Genomic DNA, 13,625 nt, shown 5'->3' with positions numbered 1-13,625 from the left:
GATTGTGTTATAAACTTTTGTTTAATTACTTTTGTTGTTCAGTACACTGTGACTTATGTTTTAAAAAAAGGGTAATGTAAATAAAGTTAGTATCTTTTTTATTAACAGGGCTGCCAAAAATACAGTATCATTGTTCAGCACTTTCTTGATTTATGTTTTCAAAAAGTACTTATTTTATTTATTATTATTATTTTATTTATCTTTGAAAAGTGTTACGTGAATTTAGTTTTTTTTTTTTTTTTTTTTTTTTAAATACACAAGACAAGGCAGACAGAACATGCCTTATAGGCTACCTACAAACACTGACTAAAATCAGATAGCAACTTATATCACGATTAACAATATGCTTTTATTTTGTGGGCAGATTCGCGTGGTTTCCGGTATTGTACCCTCTGCTCACCGTGAGCTTGACGAGCTCTTCTTCCAAAGTTCCAAGAATCGCTGCTTGGTGAACTCGGAGTTCCGGGTTGGACGGAGCTGCTCACTGTCGCCCCCTGCCGTCCCCTCCCAACCTGCAGGATGTTCTGATCCACAAACTAAAACATGCACCCAGTATTTAAACAGGCACATATAATTCAATTCCAAACAAACAAACAAACAAAAAGAGTTGATTTGGAAAAAAATCGCATTAATAGTGCATCTAACTGCTGCATCTAGATTTAATTGTATTGTGCAAAGATAACACTGTCCCTGATCTACATGTCTCTTCTAAATGTCTTCTGACACAATCTGTTACACCCAGATTTTATGCTGAATGGTGACAAAACTCAAAAGGAAAAGTTAGGGCCAAACCAGACGGCATCACCTTCATTTCTGCATTTCTAGACATTACCAGTCTCTTCCAAAGCCGGAGGTTTTCCTGGGGATTATGTGCATATTTTCTGATTCAGCGCTGAGCTCTTTGACTGCAATGGGAACAACACACACACACACACACACACACACACACACACACACACACACACACACACACACACACACACACACACACAAACACACACACACACACACACACACCCAGAGAGGCAGTGTCAGATTCACTTGGAGCAAGAAGACGATTAGTTTTAGTACTGGGACTGTGATCGTGGTGAATATCAGACCGGCTGTTCGTTAAGATATCACTTCACTTTCTTCACAGCTCGTCAAGCAAACCTTCAATACACCCTCTTCCTGCTGACATCAAGACACAATTCAGCATCAAATATCTCTGACCAGCCAGTTTGTTTATTTCCTTCCTCAGTATAACCAGTTTCTTCTGTAATCTAATCTAATCTAACGAGCAATTAAAAGATTTTGCATCCTGATGACACGACAGACCGGTCTTGTTTCTGTGGTTTCTGGTTTTCAGAGTGGCATTGCTCAGAAAACACTGACTGAACAACCCTAATTAAATTTTAAAGATTCTGCTAAACTAAATGCATTAAAACTGCACATCATGAATGCTAACTACACGTACACACATCGCCTGCCTCGTACACACTCACTCTCACACACACACACACACACACACACACACACACACACACACACACACACACACACACACACACACACACACACACACACACACACACACACACAGACAGGGCACAAAGAATACAAAAGTGTTTATTTTGTTTCTGAAGATGCGACTACAGCTTAGCAATAGTGAGCCTGATGAAACCGGTCGGTGTAGGTTTGAGTTGAGTCTGGTGGCGTGCGCGCGCGTGCGCACACACACACACACACACACACGTGCACACACACCGTGCACACAGGTGAGGTGCACTCAACCCAGGTAAGGTTGCTGCTGTACTGACAACACCCCCCCAAAACAACATGGACGGACACTAATCAATCAATAAGTCGATCAAGTACCAACCAATCAGTCCGGGGTGATGTAAAGTGCAACGATGAGAAAAGGGATGCTTCCATAAAGCCAAAGGTTTTCTGGATAAATTCCTTATATAGCCCCAAATTAGTAGTAGCAATAATAATATATCTAGCAGGTATAAAAAATAAATGCTATTCTATACAAGCAATAGTGTGGGAATATACACAGTACATACATTACATACATTACATCCACCACATCATCCAGGGGAGAGGCTGGGAAAACAGGGACATTTTGACACAAAATCTGATTTCTTTGTTTGTTTTTTTGCAGAACAGAAAGTTAAAGTTGACAACAGAGAGGAAAAGAAAGTTGACTGGTACTGTGACAGACAGCAGGACATCATGAATTAATTAATACTCATCTGTCAGCTGCAGAGAGAGAATAGGTAGGCAGTGTTTTCATTGAACATAATTAATAACTATAGGAATAGGGATCAATGCCAAATATACAAGGCGAGCAGCATTTAAAAAAAAAAAAAAAACCCTAGCATACTTCTTGACTTGGTGACTATACTCACTGCATCAATTAAAACATGACAAATACATTTTCTGTATATATGCGTGTACAAATTCATTGAATAATAATAATTAGAAAAAGGTGTTAATGTACATGCTTGATAGCTGAAAAGATGAATCATGAGTGCCACAGAGTTTGTTTAGGAGGGGGAAAAAAAAGACAGTGGGAAGATAATCACATAATATACCGATTTCTTTGAAGTGAAGAAAAATGTATCGCCGATGAAAGAAAGATGACTAAGGATTACAACGAATAAAATGCAACAAGGCAAACGACTCCAGAGGGCAAAGTGAAAGTGAAAGGAAGGCGATCTCTTCTCTTCGCTTTCCAAAAAAAAAAAAAAACACCAAGCCTCTTGGAGCAGAAGTGCTGATGCAGAAGCAGCATTTTTTTTTTTTTTTTTTTTTTAAACACAGATGTTCAGATTGGGCCTTCAGGGCGGTAAATTTTTTGGCTTTTTGCTAATTTTTTAGTTTGATCAGAAAAACAGAAAGCACCATGACGACAACCCTTGAAAAGCCTGTGGTGATCCAAAAACGTTTGGTCCTTTGCTCCTCATATTTAAAGTCTGAGACACTTTGTCCTGCAGCACTCCAGCTCTGAGAGGTTTGATGAACCCAGATTCCCATTAAGTTACAAAATAATAATAATAAAAGCACTTCATACACACACTTTCAAAAACACTTCCATCTTTTGCTCTGAGTCTGGTTCCTATTGTTTGTTACCTATTGCTCCATCTGTATTACAAATGTAGTTCATTTGTACACAATTGTCTTCTATGCTGGTAATACAAAATATATACTCTCTATGTACATGAGGACAGTGCATATTTAACCAGCTGAGTTTGGACGAGCTGACAGATGAGAGATGTTTGATGTGACCAGCTGCCAGGATGAAAAAGATGGTGTGTGTGTGTGTGTGTGTGCTGTTCATTTCTGCTCTGAATCTTGACCTGATATGAAAAGCGTTTTCATTTTTCCTATCGACTTTTGACTAAAAGTTTAACCAGTGATGTGGTAGAGGAGGGAGGGAGGGAGGGAGGGAGGGAGGAAAGGAGAGGGTTGCAAAAAACAAAAATACAAATTTAAAAACGAAACAAAACACAGACACCCACACAAAGAATGCCTAACACACGCTCACTCACACACGCACAGGGGAGCAGACAGACAAGAAAAACATGGCGCTTTATCATACACAAGAATCCAAAAATAGACTTGCTCATTTGCCTGTTATGTCTCTTGTGTTGTTTCCTTGGAAAAAGCAGTGGGTTAAAACGGGTTTGTTCTCGGCTGTGTTTCCCTTCACGGGGCAGTGCGACACGCTGCAGAGCCACGCAGGCCAGAAGAGTCCGTGAACGCTCATCAAGGTTTTCGGCTTCACCTCCGTCGCCGGTGTGAAACGAGGGGAAACCGGCAAAATTGACAGTCGTTTGATTAGCAAGTTCGGCGCAACCGTCCCCGACTCTGAGGTCAGTCTGAGGGGGTCAGAGGTTGAGGATGGGGACGTCAAAGAGGTCGCACAGGCCTTCCGTCTCGTCCAGGTTGTAAATGTAGTCGTGGTCGCCGGGCGGAGGGGAGAGGCGGAGGAGAGGTGAGAACACTGCAGCAGAGAGAGAGAGAGGGAGGGAGAGAGAGAGAGAGAGAGAGAGAGAGAGAGAGAGAGAGAGACTGAGGTGTGAGCAAGCGGTGTCTAAATCAAACTTTCAACAGCTTCTTTTTATTTACACTTTAGTTTAATAGATGTTTGAGAAATTCACAGGGTTCCCTCTCTGTTAAATGTAACTTTTCCCATGATATTCGCTGACTCAAATTTTGAATTTCTATGGCTTGTATAAATGTAACCGGATGTTTTTTGTTACCTGAAACCGAGCAAGAGTTCAGGACAACACTAATAATTACAGACCTTTCAGGCCAGGCGCTCTGCTTCCTGGAGCAGACTTCAAAATGCCAACACTTTACAGTTGTTCCCTGCTTGTTGACAATGTTTTTTCTTCTTTTCTAAATGCTCATCTGTTTCCCCTCGGGGATCAAGAAACTTTCTGATTCTGGTTCCCCATCACAAAGTCTGCCAATAAACTCACCTTCTGACGACATCAAGTCCTCCAGCAGGTCTCCACTCATGATCTCTGTCAGAGAAAGACAGACAGTAAAATATTTAAAAACAAAAGGAATGTAGCTATAAAAACCTTTCGTTAGCCAAAAACTGAAGACAATGCGACACAAAACTGTATCTGACTTGTGAAAAATTCAGCCATTTACCTTTTGTTGGGTCAAACATTTCAGAAAGCTCTTTGGGAAAGTCCAGCACTGGAAGAAAACCATGAAACATGTCAGCTGCACAGCCACAATTCCCTCATAAATATTACAAGGTTATGTCATAAAAGTACTGAATTTTCTGCCACGGTGGCTGGGAGATATGGACAAAATCAAATATCACAATATGTTCGACCAAATATCTCAATATCAATACTGTGACGATATTGTAGGAATGTCTGTTGGTGCTTCTGTAAGATATTTACACAGAGATTTTTGCTAAACAATCATTTGTAATGTGGATATGATGACCAGGCAGGTAGAGACAAATAACAGAACAGCTAGAACAGTCTAATAAATTCAGAGGACTGCATTTCTTTACTGTAATGCAGCCTTTAAAACCAGGAAAAGACAATACTTATGCCATATCACGATATTACAATATCTGAAATACCGGATATCTAGTTTCATATCACAATATCGATAAGATATAGATATTGTTTAGCTGTGGTATCTGATAATGTCAAAACACAAAAAAATCTTCCTTGTTTTTTAAAATGAGAAATGCAGCTCTATGTCCTATGTCTATGTTAGCATTATGTCCAGGGAGCTATTACATCAAACTTGAGCCCAACAGCACACAACTTAGGAAACAAGTGAACAACCAAAATGTGACAGAAGATGGACGCTCACACTCAGAGGGGTCGGACTTAATTGGTTCAAACACTGCAGAGGCAGCGGAGGAGGCAGATCCATCCAGCGAGGCCGAGGACTGCAGCTGCTGGGTGACCAGCGGCGTCGTGGCAGGTGTGTCTGTTGTCGGGCTGAGCGTCGTGCTGCTCGTCTCCACTGGAATAAAAAAAAAAAAAAAAAAAAAAAAAAAAGCATCAATCAGCATGAACTGGGAGACACAGGTCAACTGATTACTGGGAGACACAGGTCCATGGAACTGTACAATGCACTACATTTGGTTTAGTGTTAAAAACACTAAACATGTACGTTGTATTTAATTAAGTATTTCATGAATCTAAAACAGCACTATGCCTTATGTCAGAAAATATGTGGCTTTGTAGGATAGAGGTAAAGGACAATAGACTGGAAGGTGGAAGTTTTAATGTTTATATCATGTAAAATTCATATAATTTAAAGAGGGAACATTACTACTCCTGACCGGTGTAATTAATAAGACAAACACATCCAATGAATATGAAACTAAAATAAACACTGTAAAAATAATGGATATTGCCCTGGCTTCATTATAGGTCCTTTTCCCCTCCCACACAGTCAAAGCCACAGATGAAATTTTTAAGCCAATGCCCTCTAGAGGCCGGTTCCATAACAGCTAAAACATATCACTAAGCCATTTTGCAAATAATCGTGCCATTGAGAGGATATGGCACAGGGTTTTTGCAGGCTGTGTGTGTGTAGGCCGCCTGTGCATCACTTCGTCTGTGATTATTTACCTGTCGTTGAGGCTGTCTGGTTGGCCTCTCCAGTGGCTGCTGTAGTAGCAGGACCAGGTTTTGTGGAAGCGGCTGAAGCTGCTTTGGTGGCCTGAGGAAAAGGAAAAGACAAGTAGAAATGTTACGCCTATGTTATGAAGAAAATCTGTATTTGCTGTGCTGAGGCCAACAAAATGCAAACATCAGACAATGTTTCAAATTTTTTTCCCATAGCGGTTGGGAATATTTACTCAGCCTTAATGTCATTCCAATGGAAGCACCTACCCCCCCTTTTTTAAGCCTTGAAATTAACACCCCAGTGTCTACAGCAGCTCAATATTTGTACGTGTGCACTTTCTCAGTGTTTTTACCGTCTCAACTAGGGTTGCACCTCATGATTACTTGCATTGTTGATTAATTTATTGATTGGCAGAACTCCAGTTACGTTTTGAAATTGATTCCTTAGTCTGACCAGCAACTCAAAAACCCAAAATAGTAACTTGAACACAAAAAAGTAAGCAAATATTAATGATCTGAGCGAGGCTGGAATCAGCAAATGTTAATAAATGACAACAATTAATCGACTATCAAAATTGTAAGTAATTAACTAGCCTCAACAGAGTAAAACTACCTGGGAGTGCATCACCACTGTCTCTTACACTAAACTGTGAGATAAATTCACGAAAAGCAATAATAGATCAGAAGATTGTCTCTGCTGGACCTGGGAGGCGGCGGCAGCGGGCGGCTGGGAGGTAGCTGTCGGTGCTGGGAGGTTCTGGAGGACATCCTCTGGAGGAGGAACTGGCAGGACAACGGGAGACGAACTGGACGGGTCCTTATTGACCAGCAGAACCTCGATGGGACCAGATGAACTCTTCAGACGGATCTGGTATTTCCTCTGTCCGTTGAGGACCTGGACACAGAGGCACACACATACACAGACATCCAGAGACATCAGACGTAGTTATAGAAGCTCGGCATACAATATACACAAACTCCACACACAACTTACAGATTCTGGTATGGGCACCTCTAGTTGTGTGCCGGTTGGCGCGCGGATCGCTAGCAGAGTGTCACCTGAGGAAGTGGGACAGACAAGTAATGAGTGAGTGATGGAGATATTTGGGCATTTGTATGGGACAGAAAAACAAAATGTGATAAAGGGAGATAAATAAACCTGGCTGATGCTTACCTTTGAAAGCTCCACAGAGGTCTTCGTGTTTTACATAAGCCATAGTATCTCTGTGTTAAGGCGCAATATGCAACAACAATCTATTTGCTGGTGAAAATGAGAAAAAAAATTAAACTCAGCACTTTAAAACGTCGTCACTCTTCACCAGAGGAAAGCTATGCAGCCATAAAGGGCCAGTCGTTTCATCTGTGGAGTGGCTGGGTGTTTCATTTCACTGCCAACATTTATTAGGTGCTCTGGAAGGAGCACCTCAGGAACAGCTGGGTTCTCTGTGTTGGTGGAGTCTGTGGGTGTGTCTGAGAGAAGCACACACACACACACACACACACACACACACTCAGGATAAGCTCCAGTGAGATGCCAGATGGCACTGAGATTGAACTTGAGAGCCTGTGTATATTTACCACTGGTTTATGCCACTCTAGTAATGTATACACACTGGGCATCTGAAAAGCTCTAGCCCACTTGTTTTGTGAGGAGAGGGTTCACGACTCAGGAGGGAATATCTGGCATATAACATGCACATGCAGAAAAACACTTCTCTATACATAAATACAGAACTCGTGAAGGGCGGACATGTGCAAGCACTACAGGTGCAAGAGCACTTAAAAAGAAGATTTTTTTGGTAAAAGTCCCACAGTGAAGGCCAAGTTCACAAGTTCAGAAATCGTGGTCATCTCAGTCTCTGCATGAAGTTCAGTGAGTGGATATTAACAAATAAGCCCCTAAACACAGGAAACGGTCAAAAAGCATTTATTTTTAGGACATGAGAAAGTGTATTCCTGTAACATGAGTTTATTGTGAGTTTTTAAAAGCGCAATAATGAAGCTCAGTTCTAATGATAATTAAAATTTTAAACGGTAATATTAACCTTCAGGAATTTTACTGTGGTTTAATGTGTAACCACCAACCGTTTCACCCCTAAGATGGTGGAACAGTGAACCCGAGTTTGAAGTCATTCCACACTCCACAGTCAAAAATTTTGCATTTATTTATCTTTAAATCAACATTTAGTGTCAAATTAGTGGCTTTGGAAGTAAGCAGCTGTGTAATGAGAGACACTTCATGTCAGGGTCCTTCACGGTTTCTTTAGCAATAATGACTAACTCACTGTCCCTTTTGTTTCCCCCAGAAAACCTCTCCGTGTCCTATCCGTGAAGTATGAAAATTCACTGATAATCAGGGCTTTATATTGAATAAACAAAAAAGTGATGGTAGTGTCAGACCTGTACTTTTACCTTTTACTGTGCCAAAAACCAAGACATGCTCTGAAATCACACACACTGCACACTGTCAAGGATATGGGCTGTTGTTGGAGTCATCTGTGACATTCTTGATGCTCTGCTGGACCCAGACTCTCTGCTGGTCCAGCTCATGTTCCCTGACAGCCAAGTCGTCCAGCTCTGCCTTCAGATCAATCAGCTTATCAGCGATCTCCCTGGTGTTGCAGCCCGGGCCAACACCCCTGAAACACAGAGACACACACAGTCAGGAGAGCTGAATGACAATACAAGCATGGTTTTTCAGCCCCTTGCAACCACAGTAATGAGCACTGAGCGACTTCTCCTGCAGCAATTAGGGACTCAGAAACTCGCTCGGGACTTCACTGGAAGCTGTTGGCATGTTTCCATGTCAATATTTTCACAAAACTGTTGATCTTCAGGTCACAGACACACACGCCTCTCTAACCACCTGGTAAATGATTAGGGCTGCAACTAAATTGTTATTTTTTACTGTTGATAAATCGATCATTTTTTTTTTAAAATTAATGGATCTATTATTTAGTCTATAAATTGGAAAAATGCCCTCAAAGGTTTGCAGAGCCCAAGGTGTTGTCTTCCTTGGCGGGACCAGCGGCCAAAAAACCCAAAGTATTTTTTATAATGACATAAACAGAGAAAAGTAAGTAAATCTTAGCCTTGACATTTAACTGACTGTCGAAATTTTGATCAATTTTATTTTAATGGACAAACCACACACTATCATTAACCTTTGAATTTCCCCTTTGGAGGGGGGTCAATGAAGGTAAATCTAACCACACAATCAATATTTTTGACTATGAGAAACACTAATGATGAGGTAGCACAAAAGCCAACTGTTAACTGACTTCAGGTCAGTCGTCCTACTTGTTTCCATGGTCCTACAAGCCAAGCCTGGCATAAATAGAGGAGGCAGACAGGTCATGGTGGAGTAAGACTGGGTTATAGTCTCAATGCATTACTTAATGCCTGGCACAATGCCACTATGATACACATTTTCATGTGTGTCATATCTCATATATTCAGGTCAGAGTGTGGAGACACACACCTGCTACAGACAGGCTCTTCTCTACAGTTTGGGCCAATTCTGTCTCAGCGTTGTTATGAAATGATTAGACAAGTGCGTGCTGCAAGTCAGATGTGTGCACAAGAATGAGTACAGCACAAACTGTCAGCAAACAGCTGTAAAATCCAGATGATTGCGTGACATGCAAAGTGAAATTCTGACTGTTTCATTTGCCTTCGCACCGGCTCGCGCAGCAGCCATTTCTCTGGTGTTACAACTCAGACATACACATGCATGCATACTGCACACAAACAGACAAGCAAGCACATTCACAGGTACCATGTCATATTAACAAGAGGGAGCAACAGCCTGTCAGCCATTTCTCTGCAGTTATACTATGGATGTACTGAGAGGCATAGTGGATGAGATTGGAGAAAACACATGGCCACTCTTCATAGGCCTGCATTTTACCATCATAAAGGTGATATTAGGGAGAGCCAAAATTTAGTCCAAATTTAAATGCAATGAAGACATTCACACAAATGGAGACAACATAATAAAAATATTATCATTAAAATTAACAGCTGCTTTATTCATACAGGCAGGGACACTTCAAACTATGGAATTTAGCTCTGAAGGCAGATTTGCTGCTTTATTTTATTTTTTTGTGTTGCTACTGTTGGGGAATACAAAAAAAACCAGCATGTTATGTGGACTCACTTCCATTGAATACTGTTTTTGGACTTTTTCTCTATGAGTCCGATTCCCTCCAGCACATTAGTGATGTCGTAGATCCGCCGCTTCTGTCGCACTGCCAGGGTGTCTGCTGCCTGAATGACAGGACAAAATGACAAAAGAAGAAATGAGATTACAACAATTCTTTCATAAGACTGAGGCAAAGAAGTGGCACCCGCTGTCAGCAGGCTCATAGAAAAAGACTAGAAATAGGATCAGTTTCTACTACAGGACACATATCTTGCAACCAAAAGCCTTCAAGGTATGCTAACCCATCACAGACAGTGAAAATGCACAACTCAACCCTGCTGAAAGGGCCTTTCCTTCCTCGAGAAACATCCCAGTGTGAAACAAACTACTGATCACCATATGGCTGGTGCTGATAAGTCCAGACGTTATCACCAGGCCCTCTGAGTCTACTATATGTAAACTGGAAGCACTCATATGATCATTTAATTCGCTCATGCATGCCTAGATGTAAATATTACACTTTCAGTCTTACAGCGTGAGCCGCAGGTGGCAGGAGAAAGGAACTCTGCTGGTGAAATCAACTCAAGCTGCAAACCTCATTCCCAGTTCTTCATTATGCAGTGTTCAGTGTCACAAATAATGTTAGCAACATGTAATTTATGCTCATTTTCACCGCCACTTAATCTGTCAATTATTTTTCATTTGGGCTAATCATTTAGTCAATGAAGTGCCAAAAATAATGACAAAATGCTCATGGGAAGTTTGTCCTCAATTTACTTCTTTTGCCTGAGCAGCAGAAAAAAAAACAAAACAAAACAAGTAGGCCTATTCATTTTATGATGATACAAAAACAGAAAAGTAAGACAATTTTATCATCTTAGTGAAGCTGGAACCAGCAAATGTGTAGTAGTTTTACTGGATAAATCATAATCTGTTATTAAAGTCATAATGATTAATTCGCAGTTGAAAAAACAGTTGACTGATTAACTGTTGCAGCACTGAACTATACAATTTTACCCAGTGAGCAGTTTTGAGAGTTATTACAATAACACAATCTCATTTTCATTGAGTTCAAAGTTCCTGTAAGGGACTGGTGGAGGGGTTTTATCTGACTAGTCAGTCACACCCAGAGCAACCCAGACCGACTAATGTCAATGAAGGGAACTATCACTACTAGACGACAGTTGTCGTCTCCTGCCATCTTTCACTAACTGAGCACTCAGTGACTCATGTTATACTCATAATGAATAACTTCCATTAGAGAATAATGCAGCGAGTGTTAGGGCGAACAAGTAAACACGAGAGTGAAAGAGAAAGAAAAAATGAACATCTGAGAGTCAGACATTTTATTACTCAGCTACAACGGAGGACAATGCCAGTGCTGGCAGTGGCCGGCGTGAGTGTCAACAGCCAAGGAGCCAATCTGTCGGTCCAGTCACTGGGGTCACTACAGGACACAAACTGTGCAGCTCTAGTGCACACGGTCAGGCTATCAGACTGGCTGACCAATTCGGCTTCAGTGTTTGAATTCAGTGTATGGCTCAGAAACAAAAATGGATGGTCATGTTTCTGAGAATGAAATTTTGGAGGTTACGGTGACAAGAGTAGTGTGTTTTTAAATTAGTAAGCCTGAGTCCCCTAGCTGAACATCAGTTTGTCTCAGTTTGAGCTCTGGTTTCTTAAAGCTTTACTGGTGCTACTTATGATAGGAAGAGTGAATACTGCAATTAAACTTGGGGAACAACTGGCCTTTTCAAGGGGGTCCCTTGACCTCTGACCCCAATATATCTGAATGAAAATGGGTTCTCTGGACACCCACGGCTCTCCCCTTTGCAGACATGCCCACCTTATGCTAACCCCATGCAGTTTTTTGCATGCAGTCCAAATGTGTTCTTTTGGCCTGTTGTTAAATGGTGTATTTGTGCAGACTGGGGTCTAAACAGTCTTGGAGTTGCATCAATTGGGTTTAACCAAAAAGCTGAGACTCTTGTGGATTCAATGAGGCCAATTTTATTCATGTGTGATGATGTTAGCCCACATAGTAGCACTTTCATTGTAGTGAGACCATTTTTTTCAAACTTGACGTCACTGTATAAAATGACCCATGGTGACCTTTAGGATAATCACAGCCTCATGAAAGGGGATAATTAAAAAAAAAAAAAAAAAAAAAAAAAAAAAGTCAAAAAGCACAATGAACTGTAATATCAATTCATATTACTTGTAGAATGGCAACACATATATAATTGGCACCCAAGTATCCTGATAGTACCAAATCGGGAGATAAGCATACAGTCTAGCCCTACCACACTCACTATTTATCTGCCTTGTTAGTTGGGTGATATCCTTAATACAGTCTGAACCTTTTTTCTGAACATAAACCTGCTCTGGCTGCTCATTAAGGAAAGGCCAGTCTGACCTGCTGAGACCAATTCAATTAAATGGCCGTATAATGGGAAAAAAAAAAAAAGGCTATCATCAATGCATGGATTTTGCCTTTTCAGTTAAACGTCGTAAGGACTCACCGAGTGACAAGAGCCATTATTCAGTGAGGGGAAAAAAAAACTTGTTCATGTGTGAAGAAGCAGCAGCGTTAGTCCAGAGAAAGACGACAAAAGCTGACCCACTTTTTTTTAGTTTTGAATCTGCAGGGGGGCAGAGTCTGAAAAAGTTGACCAACTTTTTCCTCAAACTTCAGTGTGTGTTTTGTTCGCCTTCTGGGGTTATGACACAACATGCAAGCGGAGGTGGTGCAGTGTGTGTGCTTTATATTGTAAAAAAACAACAATTACAAATCAATGAGCAAACTAAGGAGTGAACCCATTCAAATTAGCTTGACACACACACACACATAGAGAGAGCTAGGCTAGGCTAACAAGCTGGCTAGCTAGGAGGCAGAGCTCAAACTGACATGTGCTAGCTAACAACAAAGACAGGGGCTTTGCGATGCTTACAGCCTTGAGATCCAGCACTCCGTCCTTCGCTTCTTGTAGTAAAGTCACGAATTTGGTCGTGAGCAATCCCAGGCTCTTTTCGTGCCTGCTCGGAGTCTGCGGCTGGAGCGAGTCGCCCATCGCCGCGAGTTCCCCGCTTCTACTGGCCGACTCAAGCTCCATCACTTCGGGACGAGCTCCGCGCTGCCTGCCGCCCCAACCGACCGCTCAGTTCCGACCGCCAGCCAGCCAGCAAGCCACGGAAAGCACGTCCGACCACCGCGGTCCGCAGAGACACAGGACGGAGAAGTGTGTGTTGCTGATAATTAGTGTTTGGCTCCAAATTATTCACCAAATCGACCCCAAACAGGCCCGGTGTACGGCGTTTCAATGAGCGACCGTACAGTGGAGAGCCGTTGAACACGCGAGGTATGATGGGACGGTTCG

The 13,625-nt window shown here is 41.6% G+C and overlaps 1 protein-coding gene across 1 annotated transcript; it reads right to left on the bottom strand.

The window, feature by feature from the left end:
• Nucleotides 1-1,592: 1,592 nt before the first annotated feature.
• Nucleotides 1,593-13,625, bottom strand: e2f4 (E2F transcription factor 4). Its single transcript, XM_030054369.1, has 11 exons — nt 13,200-13,625; nt 10,264-10,373; nt 8,582-8,743; nt 7,279-7,322; nt 7,099-7,163; nt 6,808-6,999; nt 6,108-6,198; nt 5,338-5,493; nt 4,651-4,698; nt 4,473-4,517; nt 1,593-3,991 (listed from the first exon to the last, which is right to left on the bottom strand). Exons 1-11 carry the CDS (start codon nt 13,359-13,361, stop codon nt 3,876-3,878), a joined length of 1,191 nt encoding a protein of 396 aa, XP_029910229.1. The 5' UTR covers nt 13,362-13,625; the 3' UTR covers nt 1,593-3,875.

Source organism: Myripristis murdjan, chromosome 6 (genome assembly GCF_902150065.1).
Source record: "Myripristis murdjan chromosome 6, fMyrMur1.1, whole genome shotgun sequence".
In the NCBI taxonomy this organism is placed as follows: Eukaryota; Metazoa; Chordata; class Actinopteri; order Holocentriformes; family Holocentridae; genus Myripristis; species Myripristis murdjan.
Note: the sequence above shows the minus strand (reverse complement) of the source record. Positions and strands in the feature narration are given on the sequence as shown.